Here is a 19,747-nt window from a genome sequence, read left to right as displayed (position 1 = left end):
TAAATAATTAGAGCTGAGATGGGGTTCAAGTTGAGGGGAATATTTCTCTTTTCAAAGGAATTAATGAAAAGATTCCTTTAATTATGATTCCATTTTGTTTAGAAATCCATTTTTTTCCAAGAACATACCACTTTGTTGTGTGTTCTGAGGTCATAGTTCGGACCTCCATAGTTTCTGATAAGTAGTCAGGAGTTAATAATCAAAAGTTATAAATTCTGTTAATGGAATTGGCTTTTTTTTTAATTTTTTATTACATTTCTTTATTTTTGAGAGGCAGAGAATGAGTGGGGGAGGGGCAGAGAAAGAGGGAGACACAGAATCCGAAGCAGGCTCTAGGCTCTGAGCTGTCGGCACAGAGCCTGACGTGGGGCTCAAACTCATGAACTGTGAGATCATGACCTGAGCCGAAGTTGGATGCTTAACTGACTGAGCCACCCAGGCGCCCCTAATAGAATTGGCTTTTAAAGCAAATTACTCTAGAATATATTTAGCTCTGAAAATGTAATGCATATGTAAGCACCTAAGTTTATCAAATTACATTTCTAAAGTTGACTAGAAGTAGAAAAAATATTTTATTGATAGTTAAATTAGAAGTAGCCTAATAGTATAGAAATATCATTTATGTTTCGATTTGTTTCTTTAGAGCCAATGAAAGAAAATCTGAATTCAAGATCTTTTAGACCTTTTCTTTATCTTAAGGATACAGCTGAGGTAGGTTTAGTTTGTGTACCTAACAATTACTTTGTAGAAATTCAGATTGGCACTAACAATTTTGTATGTACTTCTATGAATCCCAAATTCACATTTATTTTAGGATTCAAAGTGTAAAATTTTAAAGTGATTTCATCTTTGATATTATGTAAAACTTTATGTGAAAGGATAATACAGAAAATAATATATTATTTGCTTGACAGTCCATATAGCAGAAATTACTTGAATATGATAAGGACTAACAGTTATCATAAAGTTAGTTAAAACAGGACATCATAAAAAAATACATGCATGACTTAAATATTTTATTTTAATTTAAAATATGAAAATATGCATCCATTTGTAATCTTTTGAGGTATAGCCAAGACCATTTCTTCTTAGCATACTATAGTTATTTATATAATTACAGTCACAATTACTATAAACAAGCTTGGGACCAGCAGTATTGATTCTTTTTTTAAATTGCAGCATAATTGTAGTATTGAAGTATAACACACATGTTACATTAGTTTTAGGTGTACAACATAGTGATTTGACAACAACATTGACTCTTGATAACCTTTTGAGCAGAGAGGTTCATGGGCATCCAGAAAAGTAGTTGACTAGCCTTGAACACTGAGCATGCCTTGGCTATTGTTCATTAGGTTTTATCTAGGAAACTAGGGAGAGAAGTTAACCAGAGAATCAGCAAAGGAAAGTCATTTAAGAGAGTCTCTTAGATATTAATTTATTATTAACCCTGATTACTGCTAATATGGAAAATGAAGCATGAAGAAACATACTTTGGACCATAATTAATGACATTATAATTTTTGTTGCATATTCCCCTTTTATAATTTTTTTTTTTCAACGTTTATTTATTTTTGGGACAGAGAGAGACAGAGCATGAACGGGGGAGGGGCAGAGAGAGAGGGAGACACAGAATCGGAAACGGGCTCCAGGCTCTGAGCCATCAGCCCAGAGCCCGACGCGGGGCTCGAACTCACGGACCGCGAGATCGTGACCTGGCTGAAGTCGGACGCTTAACCGACTGCGCCACCCAGGCGCCCCTCCCCTTTTATAATTTTTAAGAAAATTTACAGGATCCACTGTCCAGAATATTAGTATTATCATCAACTACATCTTTTATTTAGGTTCATGTTAAATAAATACCTTTCAAGAAATACATATTGTAGCAAGTTTACTCATAATAATAAATTTAGTCGTATCTTATATAAAATATGCAACATTTTAATTTTTAAAAAATAAGTTAAAATATACATATGAATTTTTAAAAAATTAAATAATTCAGAAAGTCTAATAAGGATACAAAGCACTTCCATCCCATTCTTCTTGTTCTAATTTCCTCTTTTCAAAGGGAACCATATTTAACTTTTGGGGGGGGTTTAATTCCTTTATGATTAACTCCGTAATTTTAAAGAATGAGCTTCTACTACTACTTTTTTGCTTTTCAACTTTAAATATTATATAGTCAGTAAAATATATTTGAATTAGCTTATTTATATTGCTGTACATTTCATCTCTCCCCCTGTTTTTTTTCTTCTGGATCTTTGGTAGTTACTTTTTTATTTCCTCAGTTGTTAACTTTTGTACCTATAAATAACATATCTAAATATGTTTTCTTTTATATTAACTTTAAGCACTACCTCCTGATTCCTCTGTTTGTAAAATGAAGAACTTAGCAGCCCTATCCTTTTCTCCCATTCTCCTTCACACCTTCTTCCCCAAGTCAGGTATATCTTTACTTTTGCATTGTTGACATCAATGATTATATTCAGTCTTGCAACTCTGATTAAGCCCTCATGTTTGGTCTATAGGTTAATTCTAAAACTCAAGGCTATAAATAGTATCTATGTTATGATCACACTAAATATTCATTGTAATGAATGTGCAACAAAGTAATGTTGTAGGATTACAATTCTTCTCAATGGGTAAAATGTACAAGCAAAAGGCTTTCTTTTCTTATTCCCCACCAGTTATTCAAAAATAATGCCATGTGTTAGTTTGCCTCATATTGAAACCTTTACTGTCATGTATACACTTTTGTGTTTTTTTCTGAAGATTCAATTTGCCTTTTTTTTTCTTGTGGGAGGATGATAATAATAGCAAACATCTATATAGTACTTACAGTACTTTTGTAGTATAAATATACATTATGTATATTTGTATATATGTGTATATATATAAATTTACATCCCTAACAACCCAAGGAAGTACTATTTTTATTCCTATTTTATAGATAAGAAAAAAGAGGTACAAAGAAGATATAAGTAATTTGGCTGAGATCAAATTATAAATGGCAGAGCTAGGAAGAAACTAACAGTCTGATACATGCTCTATGCCTGTAAGATATGCAGTCTCTAAAAAAGAAATATACAGTTTTATCGTTATATGTGAATATAGTCAAGCTTTCTTACTCATTATCTCTATTGAGTAGAATCCATTCTAATCTTCTTGGAGGAATTGTTCAAGGATCCCAGTGACTTTTTGTTCTAAATTTGACCTGTTTTAAGCCTGTTCTGCAGTTGTCACTGGGTCATTCCATTCCTGGTTTAGTTGCCAGATTTTAGTACTCCATGTTTTGTTATTTCTTCTGGGATTTCATCTTTATTTTCCTATAATATGTCTTCAAGGAACATCCCTAGAAGTGGTTCATAGATGTCTGGGTGTATATTTATTTTTCCCATTATATGATTGATAATTTAGCTGAGTACAATTATATCTTAATTTCATTTTTTCCCCTAAACTTTGATGACATTGCTAGACTGTCTTATGCCATTCAGTATTGTTAATGAAAGGTTCTCAGTCTTTTGTAAGTTGATTTTATTTAATTTTTCCCCTTGGAACTTTTAGGATCTTCTCTTTATCAATATTGTTTTCACATGTCTTGAGGATATGCCCAAGGGTGGTAATTTTCTTCAATTCATTCTGTTCAGTGTTCTGTGGACCCCACCCTAAAGCAAATGTCTTTCTTTAGATCTTAAAAAATATCTGTTATTTCTTTTCCAATTTCTTTCCACTATTTTCTGTGTTCTTTAATGGTCAGATATTAGATTTCTTGGGTTGATTCTCTATATTGCTATTCTCTACTTTTTGTTTCTGAAAATTTACCTTTTATTCTAGTCCTTTGATTGCATTTTGGTTCAGTAATGATATTTTAAGTTTCTTTCTTGTCCTTAGTTGTTGTTGTTTTTCTTTTTGCAGACTCCTGTTACATGTGTTCTCAACATTTTCTGAGGATGTTAGAGTTCATTTCTTTTAATTTATTTTCTGTTTCTTGAATTATCTCTTTTTTTTTTCTGGTGTCAGTATTCCTTTTGTTTAACATGATAGATATTTTTGAAGTTACTGATTTTTATCATACCTAATAAATCTTCATTTGTTCATATTTAAGAGTAAAGATATAAGTTAATTTTTCTATGAAACTGTCATTAATTTTATAAATAAGTATCTCTTCAGAGTGGAGAGTCAGCTGTTCCGTGTATACATCAGAGTTCTCAACCAGCTAGCTTTACTTTAGCATAAGAGGGCAGAGAGAAGGTAATTTGACTGGTAGCCTTTCTTCCAAATGCTAGCATGAAGAGAGTTTCACTCCAGAGAACCAAACATTAGCAGTAAGTTTATTAAGAGAAGGGCACTTATTTTAGCCTGAGATTAATTAAATACAATTTTCTATAACTGTATGTGGGAGAGGGTAACTGGGAAATGGAAGAGGTGGCAGTTGGTTCAGAAAGTCCAAAGAATTGCAGTTAACCTGTCTCTTTACAACTTTTGTTTTCATCCTCACCCTAAATATCTGCCAGCTCTATGCCTGGAGTTTCATCAGAAAAATGTAGTTATTTTAATACCTGCAAGATTTTAAATATAATTGATAAATTCAACAGCCATCATTGATAAAACTACAAAAAATACTTGCTGTATGATAAAGAATATCAACATAATTTTGTTTTTAAAAAATTTAAAGTTTATTTACTTATTTTGAGAGAGAGAGAGAGCAAGGTTGGCAAGGGGCAGAGAGGGGGAAAGAGAATCCCAAGCAGGCTCTGCACTGGCAGCTTGGAGCCTGATGCAGGGCTCGAACTCATGAACTGTGAGATCATGACCCAAGCCCAAACCAAGAGTTGGATGCTTAACTGACTGAGCCACCCAGGCACCCCCAGCATAATTTTAAAAATTATACCTTAAAATAGCCAACTTCATAATTAATGACAATACACTAGTCTATGGCATGGCAAGAGTGACCCTTATTGCCACTATTATTTATAGATGTTTAGGAAGTATTGAACAATGCAATAGGAAAAGACAATAGAGGTAGTAAAAACTCTGGAGAAATCTGATTTAGTATGGCTGCGTAAACCCTATTACACCCACCCTGTCTCAGACAATAAATGTAAACTCTAGACAAGATACTCAGAAAACACACACACACACACACGCGCGCGCGCGCGCACGCACGCACACACATATTATCTGAAGACCCTAGAGAGTAAGTAACCAGAAGCATGTGACAACAAAAAGCATAGAAACTTGGAATAACTTACTTACACAGGGCTATTTTTATGACTTTTAGCTTGAAGGGTAGATGAAGCTGGCACTGCATGGGGCATCGAAACCTCCGATAGGAAACATGTTTTTCCTGGCCAGGAGAACTAGAGAGCAATGTTCAGGGCAGCCCAAGCTTCTGGAAAGTGAGTGGAGAGTAATAGAAAGAAGAAAGTCAAAGATGGCAGCCCCATCTTCCATGTATAAACCCTATCCAAGTATCTCATTGCCCCCTGAACCATGCATGTTTAGGGAGACTGCAAGCAGCCCAGCTAAGGATAAAACAAGTGGACTGAAATGTGAGCTGCTGCTCCAGAGACAGTTTGTATTTTTTTTTTTTAATTTTTTTTTTTCAACGTTTATTTATTTTTGGGACAGAGAGAGACAGAGCATGAACGGGGGAGGGGCAGAGAGAGAGGGAGACACAGAATCGGAAACAGGCTCCAGGCTCCGAGCCATCAGCCCAGAGCCTGACGCGGGGCTCGAACTCACGGACCGCGAGATCGTGACCTGGCTGAAGTCGGACGCTTAACCGACTGCGCCACCCAGGCGCCCCGACAGTTTGTATTTTGAACCCGACTAAGTTAATTGCTAAAATAAAAGCATCAATAATCTTTCTAGTGACATAATGGATTCACCAAAGTCTCTCTCCACATTAGAGCCAATCTGAGACCCTAACCTGGGAAAAGTTGGATCTTTTTTCCAGTTCTCTTATTCTACTCAGAGGTATTTTGCTATATCTACTCAATGAATGAGTCGAGTTTCTTTTTAAACTAAGAGGGCTTTTTCCCCCCTCAGTATTTGAATTTTAGATTTTCCCTGCATTTGGAGAAATAAATTTTATATGAGTATAATAGCTAAGCTTTAGAGGCAAAGAAAATAGAATTTAGTAAAAAGTGTGAACGTAGTCCAAGTTTTAAATTTCTGTAGATTTGTTTCTTCCTCATAAAGTGGTACTAACATCCATCTTATAGGGTTTTGTTTTTGAGGATTAAATAAATACTATATTTGGAAGTATTTAAAGAACTAGATGGGGGTGGGGGGGGGGTGCCTGAGTGGCTCAGTAGGTTAAGCATCTGACTTTGGCTCAGGTCATGATCTTGTGGTCCATGAGTTCAAGCCCTGTGTTGGGCTCTTTGCTGCCAACTGGAGCCTGGAGCCTGCTTCAGATTCTGTGTCTCCCTCTCTTTGCCCCTCCCTCATGCGGACTCTGTCTGTCTCTCTCTCAAATATAAATTGACATTTAAAATAATTTAAAGAACTATACACCTGTTAGTTATTATAATTATATATTCCAAGTGTGAATAATCAGATTTAAATTATTTATCAATATACATAGAGAGAAATAATTTCTGAGATAGTTTTCCAGTTTTCCTAATGTTCAGGTAAAAAAAAAATTCTAAGCCTTTGCATGATCTTATTCACAGAATAAACAAGAGCATAGAAGAACATTGGGTTGTACAACCATTTCTCCTATACCCACGATTCAATCTAAGGCTTATAAGAAGGAAAAAGACTCTGCTTTATTTGCAGGTATACACATTGTGTGTTTATATTGAAATTGCTGAAAATTAACTGTATCTAACTTTTAAAAGCATTAAGAAAATCTTTAAAGAATATCGTATCTGATCTTATCACCACATTATTTCCCTACTTAATAACTGAATAATATCTATTACAAAAATGGTAAAATTTAGATTGCTTATTATGGTATAAAAGATTTTTCTAGCCTTCTATTTTGTCTCTTTCTCCTTACTGATTCTAGTCACTGTGAACAGTCTGTTCCAAATACAGTGTAATACGATTCATTCTGGCCTCTATAACTCAGAACTGACTTTTCCACCTGATAGATCCTTACTCATCTTTAATATTTAGGAGACATACAGCTTTAATTAAAATAAAATCTGACTATATATTGTTTAAACAATAAAGATGTTTATATCTCAAATAAGTCTATCAGTAAGGCAGTTCCAGGCATGGTTAATTCAGAGTCTTGATGAGATATACTTGGTCCCTCCATCTTTTCTCAAGTTTCTTAGTAAGTAGCCTGTCCTCCTAGTTTTGCTGTACAATATGGTGACTGCTATTCAAGATAACTTGTATGGCTAACAACATCCACTGAAAAAGAGAAAAGCTCTTTGGTTCCTTTGTAAAAATGAGGAAAATGCTCCTCAAAGCCCTCCAGCAGACCTTCCCTGGTGTCTCCTTACTAGAATAGCTTAATGCACCCATATTTTAACCAACAAATCATTATCAGCTCAGGTAAGTTTTTCCAGCTTTAAACATGGTGTATACATATATATATTATATATAAACTATTTCACGTATATTATATGATATATAGAGTGAGCAGAAGATTTAGCTTCATGGTGTCCTAATTGTCTTTTTCTCTGTTAGTTGAATTTGATTGCAGTATTTTAGTGTTTTGTACAGCTGTTACTAAGGACACAAGTAATACACTGTATGCTGTTCTATTTTGTTTTTTAAAATGTTGGTCTTGGGGCGCCTGGGTGGCGCAGTCGGTTGAGCGTCCGACTTCAGCCAGGTCACGATCTCGCGGTCCGTGAGTTCGAGCCCCGCGTCAGGCTCTGGGCTGATGGCTCAGAGCCTGGAGCCTGTTTCGGATTCTGTGTCTCCCTCTCTCTCTGCCCCTCCCCCATTCATGCTCTGTCTCTCTCTGTCCCAAAAATAAATAAACGTTGGAAAAAAAAAATTTTAAATGTTGGTCAAAGTATGCTAAATTAATTTAGTGTCTAAATTGATGGGTTATAGCTCACGTTTTTAAAAGCACAGGCTTAGATCTTTTAAAGATTCACTCCCTTGGGTGAGGAAGGAGCCCAGCCTCCTGTGGAAGACATGGTTGTTTGGAGAAAGATAAATAAAATCAGAGCTCTGTCAGCATAAAAGGGAGAAAGGGGACTATTAAGTAGGCAATTCTCTGTTTACCACATAAGTCGCCTCTGAAGTGTTTCCTAACAGCGGGGCAGACTGTTCTACTCTTTCAGCAAAGCAAATTTCCCTTTATAAAATTTCTTGAGTCTCTCTACAGAAGAAAAATTACAGTTCTTTTATCAAAGTCCCAAATTAAGACTTCTGGGAAAGTTGGCAACATAAATACAAATTTATCTTGGCCAAAATGAATAACAAAAAGAAGAAAAATAGACAAGAAAAATTCATTAAATTGAAACAAAGACATTTTATCTCAAACTGAAAGGAAATCTGCTACATATTACAACATGAAGTAGTTTGAAAGAAGATTCCAGAAGTTGATTCACAATTCCATTTCCTAAGAGAAAGAAGAGTATTTAAAAAGCCAGTAGAAGATATTCTGAAAATTCTTCTTTTAATACCACTCCCTAGCCCCACCACCCAAATACTCAAAGAAAAGGGGTTTGTTACTAATGATGGGTCACAGAAAGATGGAAATTCCTCCCTTTTGGGATCCCTTTCCTCACTGCAAGTCAATAGCAGTCCAAGTCTGTGTTAGCAGTGTTTTTAGAGAAATGTGATGACCATACTTAGCCCTTTCTTTCTTTGGCTTCCTAGTATTGCTTCATATGGACTCAGGGGGAAAAACCTCCTAACTTGGAGGAGCAAGGTCTTGAAAGGGGAGTTGACAACAGAAGAGACAAGATGCAGTTTCCTAGGAACCATCTTTGCAAGTGTGAATAATAGCCACAAAGACAATTGTGTAAAGAAAAAAATATATGATCCCATAAAACACTCTAAGAACTTTGAGGCCTTTCTTTGACTAAATGTCTCCTCAACCTGAATTGCTTACCCCAAGAGAGAGGTAAAGGACTCTAACCCAAGTGGCACTTCACCAGATCACCCATCACCATCACCACCTCACCACCTCATTAGAGTCATGAAGAGGTTTCACAAAACATACAGTGCACAGGAACAAATTTCCCCATAATGTTTCAGGGCTCTGGCTCCCTCACCAGGCAGCTCAGGCAGCTGAATGCCTGAATTTACAAGGTAACAACATGTGGATTTGCCTGTCAATTTCTAAGGGGAGAATTTAACAGTATCCAGATAAGCAGGGAGAGTAGCCAAAGAAATTTACTTCTTTTATATTTGGACTAGGATCAAACCTGGATTAAAGTGTCCGGATTCAAAGGTGAGTAGGAAAAACAAGAACGTGGGGCTTATTAAATATCACATAGCAAATAAAGGAGATAATTTAAAGATAGCTATGGTCACGTTCTGACAGAAATTGTACCCCATGAAACAGGAGAAATTTAGAAAATAATATTTTTTAGATGTTTAAGAGATTAAAGAACATAAGGGATTCTGTGAAATAAGATTTGAAGATATAAAAGATACATGTCAAAAATGAAATGATGCTGTGAGAGCTAAAAATATTTTTTAAGTTTATTTATTTATTTTGAGAGACAGAGAGAGAGAGAGAGAGAGAGAGAGATAGTGGAGGAGGAACAGGGAGAGACAGAGAGTCCCAAGCAGGCTCTGAGCTGTCAGTGCACATACCTTGAGATTATGACCTGAGCCAAAATCAGTTTTGAGTCAGGCACATAACCGAATGGGCCACCCAGGCGCCTCAGAGATAAAAATATTTTTAAGGTAATAAGTAATGATAATGCAGAACCTAAAATTATATTAAAAGTTGTGAAGAGTAGAATAAACATTGGAGTAAACCAAATCAAAGATCTGAAGAGCAAGTTTAGGAAAATCACATAGAATGCAACATGAAGGGACAGAAGTATGACTGGATCAGACAAGATAGTATATTGAGGTATCCAACACCGAGATAAACAATGTGTTTGAAAAAGAGAACAGAACAAATTAAATGAACTTGCTGCAAAAGGGCATAGGAAAACTATCTTTAAATAATAGAAATAGTCAAAGTCTCAATTTTGTTGATGCTTACATAAGTGTGTGTGTATATATATATATATATATATATATTTATTTATCAGAATTCATCAAACTATACATGTAAAATGCATGCATTTAATTGTATGCAAATCATACTTCAATAAAGTTAAGTTAAAAAGAAAGCAAAAGATTAACACTGCAAAAGTCAAAAACTCCAAAATAATCTATTATATCTGAAGTGATCTGAAAGAAAATTATTTAATAATAATCTAGAATAATCTGAGGAGGAAGATGGCAGAGAAGTAGGGGGACCAGGATTTCCCTTGTCCCTCAAACTTAGCTGTATTAAGGTCAGAACACTTGGAACACCCAGGAAATCTGTCTTCGGAGTGACAGAAAAATCTCCAGAGGTGGAGGGTGACAGCTTGGCGGGACAGAGGTACCTGTATGCGAATTAGGGGAGATAAAACAGAGTGGGCATGGAGGGCAGGGATCCCCTCTGTGGCGAGACAAAAGGGAGAGAGAGAGAGAGAAACTGTGGATTGCGGTATTGTGTTGGAACAAGAGAAAAATCTCTCGGGACTGCGGACTGGGGAACGAGAAATATAATCGGTGCCAGTCTCTACTTTGCAAACAGCCTTAGGAGCTGAAGATCAGAGTTTTCAAAAGTGCGTGACTTTCTCCAGACTGAAGCTGCTGTAGTGGTGTGAGCATGCCTTGGGAGGAGAGAGGAGAGCTAGCCCCAGGGCACGGGAGCGACCTCAGGGGTGCACAGGGAGAGGACAGTGCCCTCCCTTGAGTACTGGGGGAAGAGTGTATATTGCCCCCCAAGGACAAAAGACCCTGCAGGCACCTGCCACATCTGTAGGGCAGATTGGTGCTACCCCAGAACCGGGTCTATGTAGTGTGGGATCCTTTAAAATATGGGTTTTGAATCCCAGCTGAGTGACTAGGAGGCACGGGAGACTGTGGAGCAGGGCAATCCCCCTGGTTGAGGAGGAGAGATTGGGGTGCCGCTATTTTTCTCCCCATCACCAACAGGGTGGGGCTTCAGGGAGCAGTACAGCAGCCCCAGTGGAGGCGGGACCCACTTACACCAAACTCCACCCCTCTGAGCCTGGCAACTGTTTATCTAGTCGAGTGAGACTGACAAAGACAGAACCAGACGGCCTCTCCTCCAGACCAGCACAACCACCAGTCCCAGGCACCAACAGATAACTGTCCTGTGGTTTTGTGTGTTAGACTGTTGCTCCTTTTCTTTCTTTTTTCTTTCCTTCTCTTCTTTTTTTCTCTTCTTTTTCTTTTTACCCTTTTCTTTTTTCCCCCTTTGGAATCAGGCTCAAAGTTTCTGATTTGATTTTTGGTCAATTCTTATTTTATATATAAAATATATATTCTTTCTGTGCTTTGTTTGTCTCTGTAATCAGGCATTTTTACTCTATTCTTTTCACACCTTTTCTATATTTCCTTTATTTTCCTTTCTCTCTCTCTCTCTGGATTAAGCCTTATAGTTTCTCTGATTCTCTCTGCTTGGTCTCTTTTTCACCCCTTTCATTTTTCTCTTTGTATGGGATCAGGTCCCTGGCCCTTTCCTTTCTTCCAGGGTTACTTCAATGAACAAATCAAAGCACGTCTGGTGGAAGGTCTAAACAATCTGCCACTATAAGTAAGAAGCAGCTTTGTAGAAGACTGACCAGTGGGATAGAGCAGCCAACAGAGTGCACACAATATGCTACAAAAACACTTCCTGAAGTGCCAGGCCCTGGGCAGTGTATGACCCCTTTATAATACAGTAGTTCTCACAGGTGCAGGACACATAACAAGCATTTAACACACGTAAAAGACAGAAACCTAGCCAAAATGACAGAACGGAAGAATTCTCCTCAAAAGAAATTCCAGGGGCGCCTGGGTGGCGCAGTCGGTTAAGCGTCCGACTTCAGCCAGGTCACGATCTCGCGGTCCGTGAGTTCGAGCCCCGCGTCAGGCTCTGGGCTGATGGCTCGGAGCCTGGAGCCTGTTTCCGATTCTGTGTCTCCCTCTCTCTCTGCCCCTCCCCCGTTCATGCTCTGTCTCTCTCTGTCCCAAAAATAAATAAACGTTGAAAAAAAAAAAAATTTAAAAAAAGAAATTCCAGGGAGAAATGACATCCAGAGAATTGCTCAAAACAGATATAAAAAATATATATGAAAAGGATAATAGTCATAAAACTAATAGCCAGGCTTGAAAAAAGTGTAGAAGACAGCAGAGAATCTAGTGCTTCATAGATCAAAAACCTAAGAACTAGTCACGATGAATTAAAACATGCTATGACTGAGATGCAAAATAAAGTAGATGCAGTGACAGAAAGGACGGAAGAGCAGAAGAGAGAATCAGAAGATAAAATTATGGAAAGTGATGAGGCTGAAAAAAAAGAGGGAAAGGAAATTATTAGACCATGAGGGGAGAATTAGAGACCCAAGGGAGTCAATGAAATGAATAGTATCCTTATCATAGGAGTTCCAGAAGAAAAAGATGGAGAGAAAGGGGCAGGAGGTTTATTTGAACAAATTATAGCTGAGGAAACAGGCATCCAAGTCCAAGAGGCACAAAGAACTCCCTCCAAAGTCAACAAAAACAGGTCAACACCATGACATACCATAGTGAAACTGGCAAAATACAAAGAGAATTCTGAAAGCAGTTAGGGACAAACAGGCCTTAACCTACAAGGGTAGATATATAAGGGTAGTAGCAGACCTAGCCACTGAAATTTGGCAGGCCAGAAGGGAGTGGCAGGAAATATTCAATGTGATGAATGGGAAAAATATACAGCCAAGAGTTCTTTATCCATCAAGGCTGTTGTTCAGAATAGAAGGAGAGATAAAGGTTTTCCCAGACAAAAATTAAAGGAGTTCATGACCACTAAACCAGCCCTGCAGGAGATTCTAAGGGGGACCCTGTAAGTGGAAAGCAGCAAAGACTACAAAGGACCAGAGACATCACCACAAGCAAGAAATCTACAGATAACACAATGACACTAAATCCATATCTTTCAATAATCACTTTGATGTAAATGGACTAAATGCCCCAATCAAAAGATAGAGTATCAGAATGGATAAAAAAAAGCAAGAGCCATCTTTATGCTGCCTACAAGAGACTCATTTTAGACTGGATGACAACTGTGGATTGAAAGTGAGGGGATTGAGAACCATAGATCAGGCTAATGAACATCAAAAGAAAGGTGGAGTAGCTATACTTGTATCAGACAACCTAGATTTTAAACCAAAGATCCTAACAAGGGATGAAGAAAGGCACTATATCATAATTAAGGGGTCTATCCATCAAGAAGAGCTAACAATTTTAAATGTTTATGCTCCCAATGTGAGAGAACCCAAATATATAAATCAATTAATCACAAACATAAATAAATTTATAGATAACAATACCATGGTTGTAGGGGACTTCAATAGTCCACTTTTACAACAATGGACAGATCATGTAGGCAGAAAATCAATAAGGAAATAACGTCTTTGAATGACACTTTGGACCAGATGGACTTACAGATATATTCAGAAATTTTCATCCTAAAGAAGCAGAATACACATATTTCTCAAGTGTACATGGAACAGTCTCTAAAATAGATCACATACTGGGTCACAAAACAGCTTTCAACAGTTACAGAAAGATTGAGATTATGCTATGCATATGTTCAGATCACAAAGCTATGAAACTTGAAATCAACCATAAGAAGAAATTTGGAAAGCCCCAAAAACATGGAGGTTAAAGAACATCCTACTAAAGAATGAATGGGCCAACCAGGAAATTAAAGAAGAAATTTAAAAATACATGGAAGCAAATGAAAATGAAAACATGGCATTAAACCCTTTAGGATGCAGCAAAGGCAGTCCTAAGAAGAAAATACATTGTATTTTCCAGAAGCAAGAAAGGTCCCAAATACATAACCAAATCTCACACCTAAAGGAACTAGAAAGGCAGAAACAAAGAAACCCCAAACCCAGCAGAAGAAGAGAAATAATAAAGATTAGAGCAGAAATAAAAAATATAGAATCCAAAAAAAAAAAAAAAAACCCAGTAGAACAGATCAATGAATCTAAGAGTTGATTTTTTTAAAAGACTAAACAAAATGGATAAACCCCTAGCCAGACTTCTCAAAAATAAAAGAAAAAGGACCCAAATAGATAAAATCAGAAATGAAAGAGGAGAGATCACAACCACCGCCACAGGAATTCATATAATTATAAGAGAATACTGTGAAAAATTATATGCCAACAAACTGGACAATCTGTAAGAAATGGACAAACTCCTAGACACACACACTCTACCCAAACTCAAATGGGAAGAAATAGAAAATTTGAACAGACATAATCAGTGAAGAAATTGAATCGGTTACCAAAAATCTCCCAACAAACAAGAGTCCTGGGCCAGATGGCTTCCCAGGGGAATTCGACCAGACATTTAAAGAAGAGTAAATATGTCTTCTGTTCAAGCTGTTCCAAAAAAGTAGAAATGGAAGAAAAACTTCCAGACTCATTCTGTGAAGCCAGCAGAGCTCAAAGCAGAGCACAGAGAGTGATCTTCCTGAAGCATAAATCGAACTACTTTCTTATTCTGCTTAATACCTTCTAAATCACCTCTATTATAACCAGAATACTGTCTTTAAGTTTTTGGTATGGCTTATGTAGCTCTCTATAATTTGGCTCCTGCTACCTGTCTCATCTTACTCCACTCTCCCCCTCATTCGCTACAATCCAACAACATTGGCCTTCAGCTCCTTTACCATTCCAAGCTGATTTCACACTGAGACCTTTACACTTGCTCTTTCCTCTGTCTAGTAGTCTGTTTGCCCAGCTCTTCACCTGGCTGCCTCTTCTTTCTCAGACTTCAACTCAAATATGCCCTCCTGAGAGAAGCCTCTATAGCCACCATAGGTGAAGTCCCATGGGTATATGTTTTTATAATACTTACAAGTGGTTGAAATTGTTTTATGTATTTTTGTGTTTGTTTATTTGCTTGTTTGTTGACTATTTCCTTTCTCTAGAATAGAGCTTCTGTGGTAACCTGTTATGCTGAAATACTAATCCTTCAGCCTTCAAGAATGCAAGGGTTGGCCTTAGGTCAGTCTGGCTACAAGTATACTCAAGTGTTTGTCCTCAGTGTACTGTATAAAAGAATATTAATTAGTATGTTTGCCATGATGTGGAAAATGTTGGGAAGCACTGCACTAGAATACAAACTACTTCAGGACAAGAGAAAAGTTGAATTTACTGCTCACATCATATGTGTCTGGGAGCACTTCAAAGAAAGTAGGGAAATATTGAAGTGTCCACCAGGCATATTTGGAAGAGTTCAACCCTAGACACTTCCTTCCTGCTAGGTGGCAAGATCTGTTTGACCTGTGCTAACCAACTTCCCCACTTACCAACAGTGTTTAACCATCTGAGGCTTCCTACTGGCTAATAATGACTTACGTGTTAGAGAGATTTGAAAATTTGAGAATGTCTTTCTTCCACAAAAATCTCCAAGGCCAGTTTTATGTTTGATTTGCCTGAGCCAAATATTAGGTCCTTGGCTGCAGTTGTTTCCAGTTCTATCTTGTTCATTTAAGAAATTCTTACTTGAGTATCTAGTACAGATCAAGCACTATACTGGAAGCTTTCTATTGTTATTTTACACTGTAAAATATTTTATAGAAGGTATTTTCTTTTTTTTTTTTAATTTTTTTTTTCAACATTTATTTATTTTTGGGACAGAGAGAGACAGAGCATGAACGGGGGAGGGGCAGAGAGAGAGGGAGACACAGAATCGGAAACAGGCTCCAGGCTCTGAGCCATCAGCCCAGAGCCCGACGCGGGGCTCGAACTCACGGACCGCGAGATCGTGACCTGGCTGAAGTCGGACGCTTAACCGACTGCGCCACCCAGGCGCCCCTAGAAGGTATTTTCTAAATGCCATGATATATGAAAATGTTTTATAATTTCAGCTCAAACTGGAAAAAAACCTAGGGAATCATCTGATTTGGCTGGTCACTTAGAAGATTCTGTCAATAAAAGGTAATTTATTTTAACATTTTTCATATTTTATTGTGTTCAATGTTTTTAATAGGAAGAGTTATTTGTTTTATTTTTTACTGGACCGGAATGAATTTATTCTGGCTTATTATTACTTATAGTATGGGCCTATTTAATATGGGCCTATATATATATATATTCCTCTCCCCCCACTTTTGCTATTTCCCCCAAAAAGGCAGGAAGGAATACTCTTGCCAGATTGAAAGTGTGTGGCTGAGAGTTTGGGGAAGATGTTGTCAGTGACTTTCGGGGATCGGGGAGACAAGCAAGAACTGACAAACTAGAATCAACCCTAAAATCAATCATTATTTATGCTGAACTTGTGCTCATTTTCAGAAGAAAATCTCCCCCACAGATGGATGATTTTAGCACAAAAGAAAACAAAACCATCATAAATGACCAATTAAGTGAATATTGTTCAACAAGAAAGAAAAGCTTGCTCCCCTTGTGCTTTGAGGATGAATTAAAAAAGCCAAATGCCAAGATAATCAACATTAGTCCAGCAAAGACAGTAACTTCTCACATGGTAATAATACCTACTATTGTTCAGGAAATATGTGCATAAGTTCTACTTGCAGGAATCTTATATTCTAGTGACTAGAATCTTTGATAAATTATTTTTACTTCTCGGTTTTGCATTACAAAGTGACAACCACCCTTAGATTCTTAGTGCTCTTTTTAGAACTGCCAACCCAAAACTGGGGATGCCTTTGCATCAACTGAAAATTTTGTGTTTTTCTTTATGAAAAAGGCTTTGTCAAACCTTTCTTGATTATAAAAGAAATATAAAACAGATTTTGTATTTTTTAAATAACTGCATTGCTTTTCACTTTTCTAACAATCTATTTTAGCTAACTGAATGAGAAAATACATACATTAAGGCTATTTGGTAGCTCACAGAGACTGTAGGAAGGCTGGAGAGACAATCTGGCCTGAGAGCTATCCAGTCAGGAGTCACCCATTTGTAACCCTAGACTGCTCCACCCAGACCCATGCTTTTGTTACACAGTTTATGACTCTGATGCTGGGCAGGAGATGCTATTTCTAAGACCCTTGCTATTGCTGCCTTTCAAAGCAGATACATGTGCTACATTCTCACTAGAGTCATTTTCAAATAGCCCACCTTTAGTGCTTGCTTTCTCTGAACTGAAGACTTATCTGAGGTGTATCTGATTGGCAGAGCCTGGGTCACATGCCTGTGCCCTAACCTCAAGGAAGGCTAATAAAGTTAGTTTCTGCCTCTATGTAAGAGTACAGAGATTTGTAAGGTGGAGAATTCCCAGAGGCATTGGACAGGACAAAAATAGAACAAATCCTCACTACTGTGGCTAAACAGGTATCACTGACATCCCAATGGATTGCAAAACCAGATCTTTCATTATCTTTTTAGTAATTATAAGCAATACCTTTCTCACTAAGTATACTGATGTACAATTAGATGATCCTGGTTTCTTATGTCTTGAGAGTTAATCTTTTTGCCCTATAATGGAAATATGGGAAAGAGTTTAATAAGTAGCTCGTTCATACAAATTTTGCTATTACTGTAACAAAAATAGTCTATTTTTAAGTCAATCTATTACTTTGGCTATATTATTACACAAATATATATTGAGTGCTTTTTATATGCTAAGTATTGTGGTAAGGGTTGGAGTATCAGAATAAATATAATATTATAAAGATACTTTTAGATGCTTGGAATTATTTATAACGGTATGCAGACTTTAATTTTGGCTTAAATTTGGCTTATCACCTTTGATTCAATTCATTTTTTGGTATGCCTTTTATTTCTGGACATGGAAACCTAAGAAATGCCAGAGCAATGTCCCATCCCACCAACGATCCTATTTTTCCAATGACAACATCTCAGACATTTAAGGAATGTATTTATTTTGTCATATCTCACTTTATTTCAGAAAGGATTTTCATAGGCCAAAAGTTCAGATTTTACCCCTAACATCTTGACAGAATATTAAGAGAAGGAAGTGTGCCACATATAAGCACATCGTTTTTGTGTGTTTCACTACCATTATTGTTCATATTAAAAATGTCTCTGTAGTCATTTTTAGTATACTTTACCATTTCATTTTCACGTTTAAAAATATATGTAGCCTTCTTGTCTCACTAGACTGATGACTAAGTACTCTTTTCTTTAATCCACAGGAACAAAATGACACAAATCCCATAATTTTCCATGAAACTGGATATGTGCAAATGTTACTTTTGACAAAAAATCGGCTTCCTCCCCATCGAATGGAAGATGAAAACATTTACCCACATAAAAGAGCAGATTTTGTCTTAGAAAGAAATTGTGAAACCCTCAAATCTTTAATTAGGGATCAATTTATTATTCCTTCCAAACCTAAAAGGATAATGGCTACAGCATGGAAAAGAAATATACAAGCAATATCTGTTGATGTGGGCCATAGAGTTGTAGAGAGTAAGCTAAGGAAGAAAACTAGTAAGAAGACATTTGAAGACGTATCCTGGAGTAAATTCTATAATTTCTCACAGACTTTTTCCAGCCTAACAAAAAATTTTATGGGCTTCCTTGATAAAACTGTTATTCAAGAAATGAGTGCTAGACATGGCAACTTTGAAAGAATGTTTTCTACAGTAAAACCAATTAGCAAATTCAGTACCTTACCTGTCAAATATTGTTTAAAGCCTTTAAAAAATATACTCAAAGTCCATAAATTAAATAATGTAACACCCTTGGATGATTTGTTAAACTAGTCAAGTGAAAATTAGGCCCCTCAAAAAATATTGTTTTACAGCAATATTTATGTAACAAAAAGAAAATAATGAAGCTCCAAGATCATAGAAGAAATTGTTACCTAAATAATATTCTTGTGGATGGTATAAAAAAGCAAAACATAGAAATTGCAATTATAAATCAACAGTCATCTGTTCAAGAAAAGCCAACATTTTTAGTAAACAAAAGGACAAAATTAGGAAATAATTATCCACAAGAGGGACTAATACATGAATTTTTATGAACTCAATTAGATTCCTCAATCATCAGCATTTCTACAGTAAAGTGTGATTTGGGACCAAGAATGGCATTCACCGTCTCTGGAAATTTGCTGTTGGAAGCCAAACAGCACCAATAACCTTGCTCAATAATTGAATATCAAATAAGACAAATGCACCATTAACTTGATGCATGTGGAATTAATCATATATCAACATTTTGGATAATCATTGGAAAATAGGATTACATTAGCAATTCATGCAATTAAAAAGACTTTGTCAAATTTAAAATAGCTTTTTGTTAGTAGACATTGAACTCATTGCTATACAATACCTTTTCAAGTATACTTTTGACTTTTTTTGGAATTGTTAAATAATTTAAAAGAATAACTTATTCACAATAAGGTAAAAATTTTTTGAAACCATGTCCTACTGTTTTCAAGAAGTTGTATTTCAAAATTTCATTTTTAATCCATTTGTTTAAACTTTTTTTTTAAATCTGAACTGTTAGTACATGAGGAGAAGTAAGTTTAATTAGAAACATTTCCTTTAGAGGAAGGCTTTGGGGGTCTCTGGAAACTTTTAAAGGCAAGGACATAAATATGTTCAAGGTTCCTGTT

The 19,747-nt window shown here is 36.5% G+C and overlaps 1 protein-coding gene across 1 annotated transcript in view; it reads left to right on the top strand.

Moving 5' to 3' along the window:
• Positions 1-19,394, top strand: part of CC1H1orf141 (chromosome C1 C1orf141 homolog) — a 37,197-nt gene extending 17,803 nt beyond the window's left edge. The window contains exons 4-6 of the mRNA XM_032594140.1: positions 16,070-16,139; positions 16,497-16,683; positions 18,318-19,394. Of these exons, the coding sequence (XP_032450031.1) occupies positions 16,070-16,139; positions 16,497-16,683; positions 18,318-18,890 (830 nt within the window). The 3' untranslated portion in view covers positions 18,891-19,394. The remainder of the gene's footprint in view (positions 1-16,069; positions 16,140-16,496; positions 16,684-18,317) is intronic.
• The last annotated feature ends 353 nt before the right edge of the window (positions 19,395-19,747 follow it).

The sequence above is a fragment of the Lynx canadensis genome, chromosome C1 (genome assembly GCF_007474595.2).
Source record: "Lynx canadensis isolate LIC74 chromosome C1, mLynCan4.pri.v2, whole genome shotgun sequence".
Lineage (NCBI taxonomy): Eukaryota > Metazoa > Chordata > Mammalia > Carnivora > Felidae > Lynx > Lynx canadensis.
Note: the sequence above shows the minus strand (reverse complement) of the source record. Positions and strands in the feature narration are given on the sequence as shown.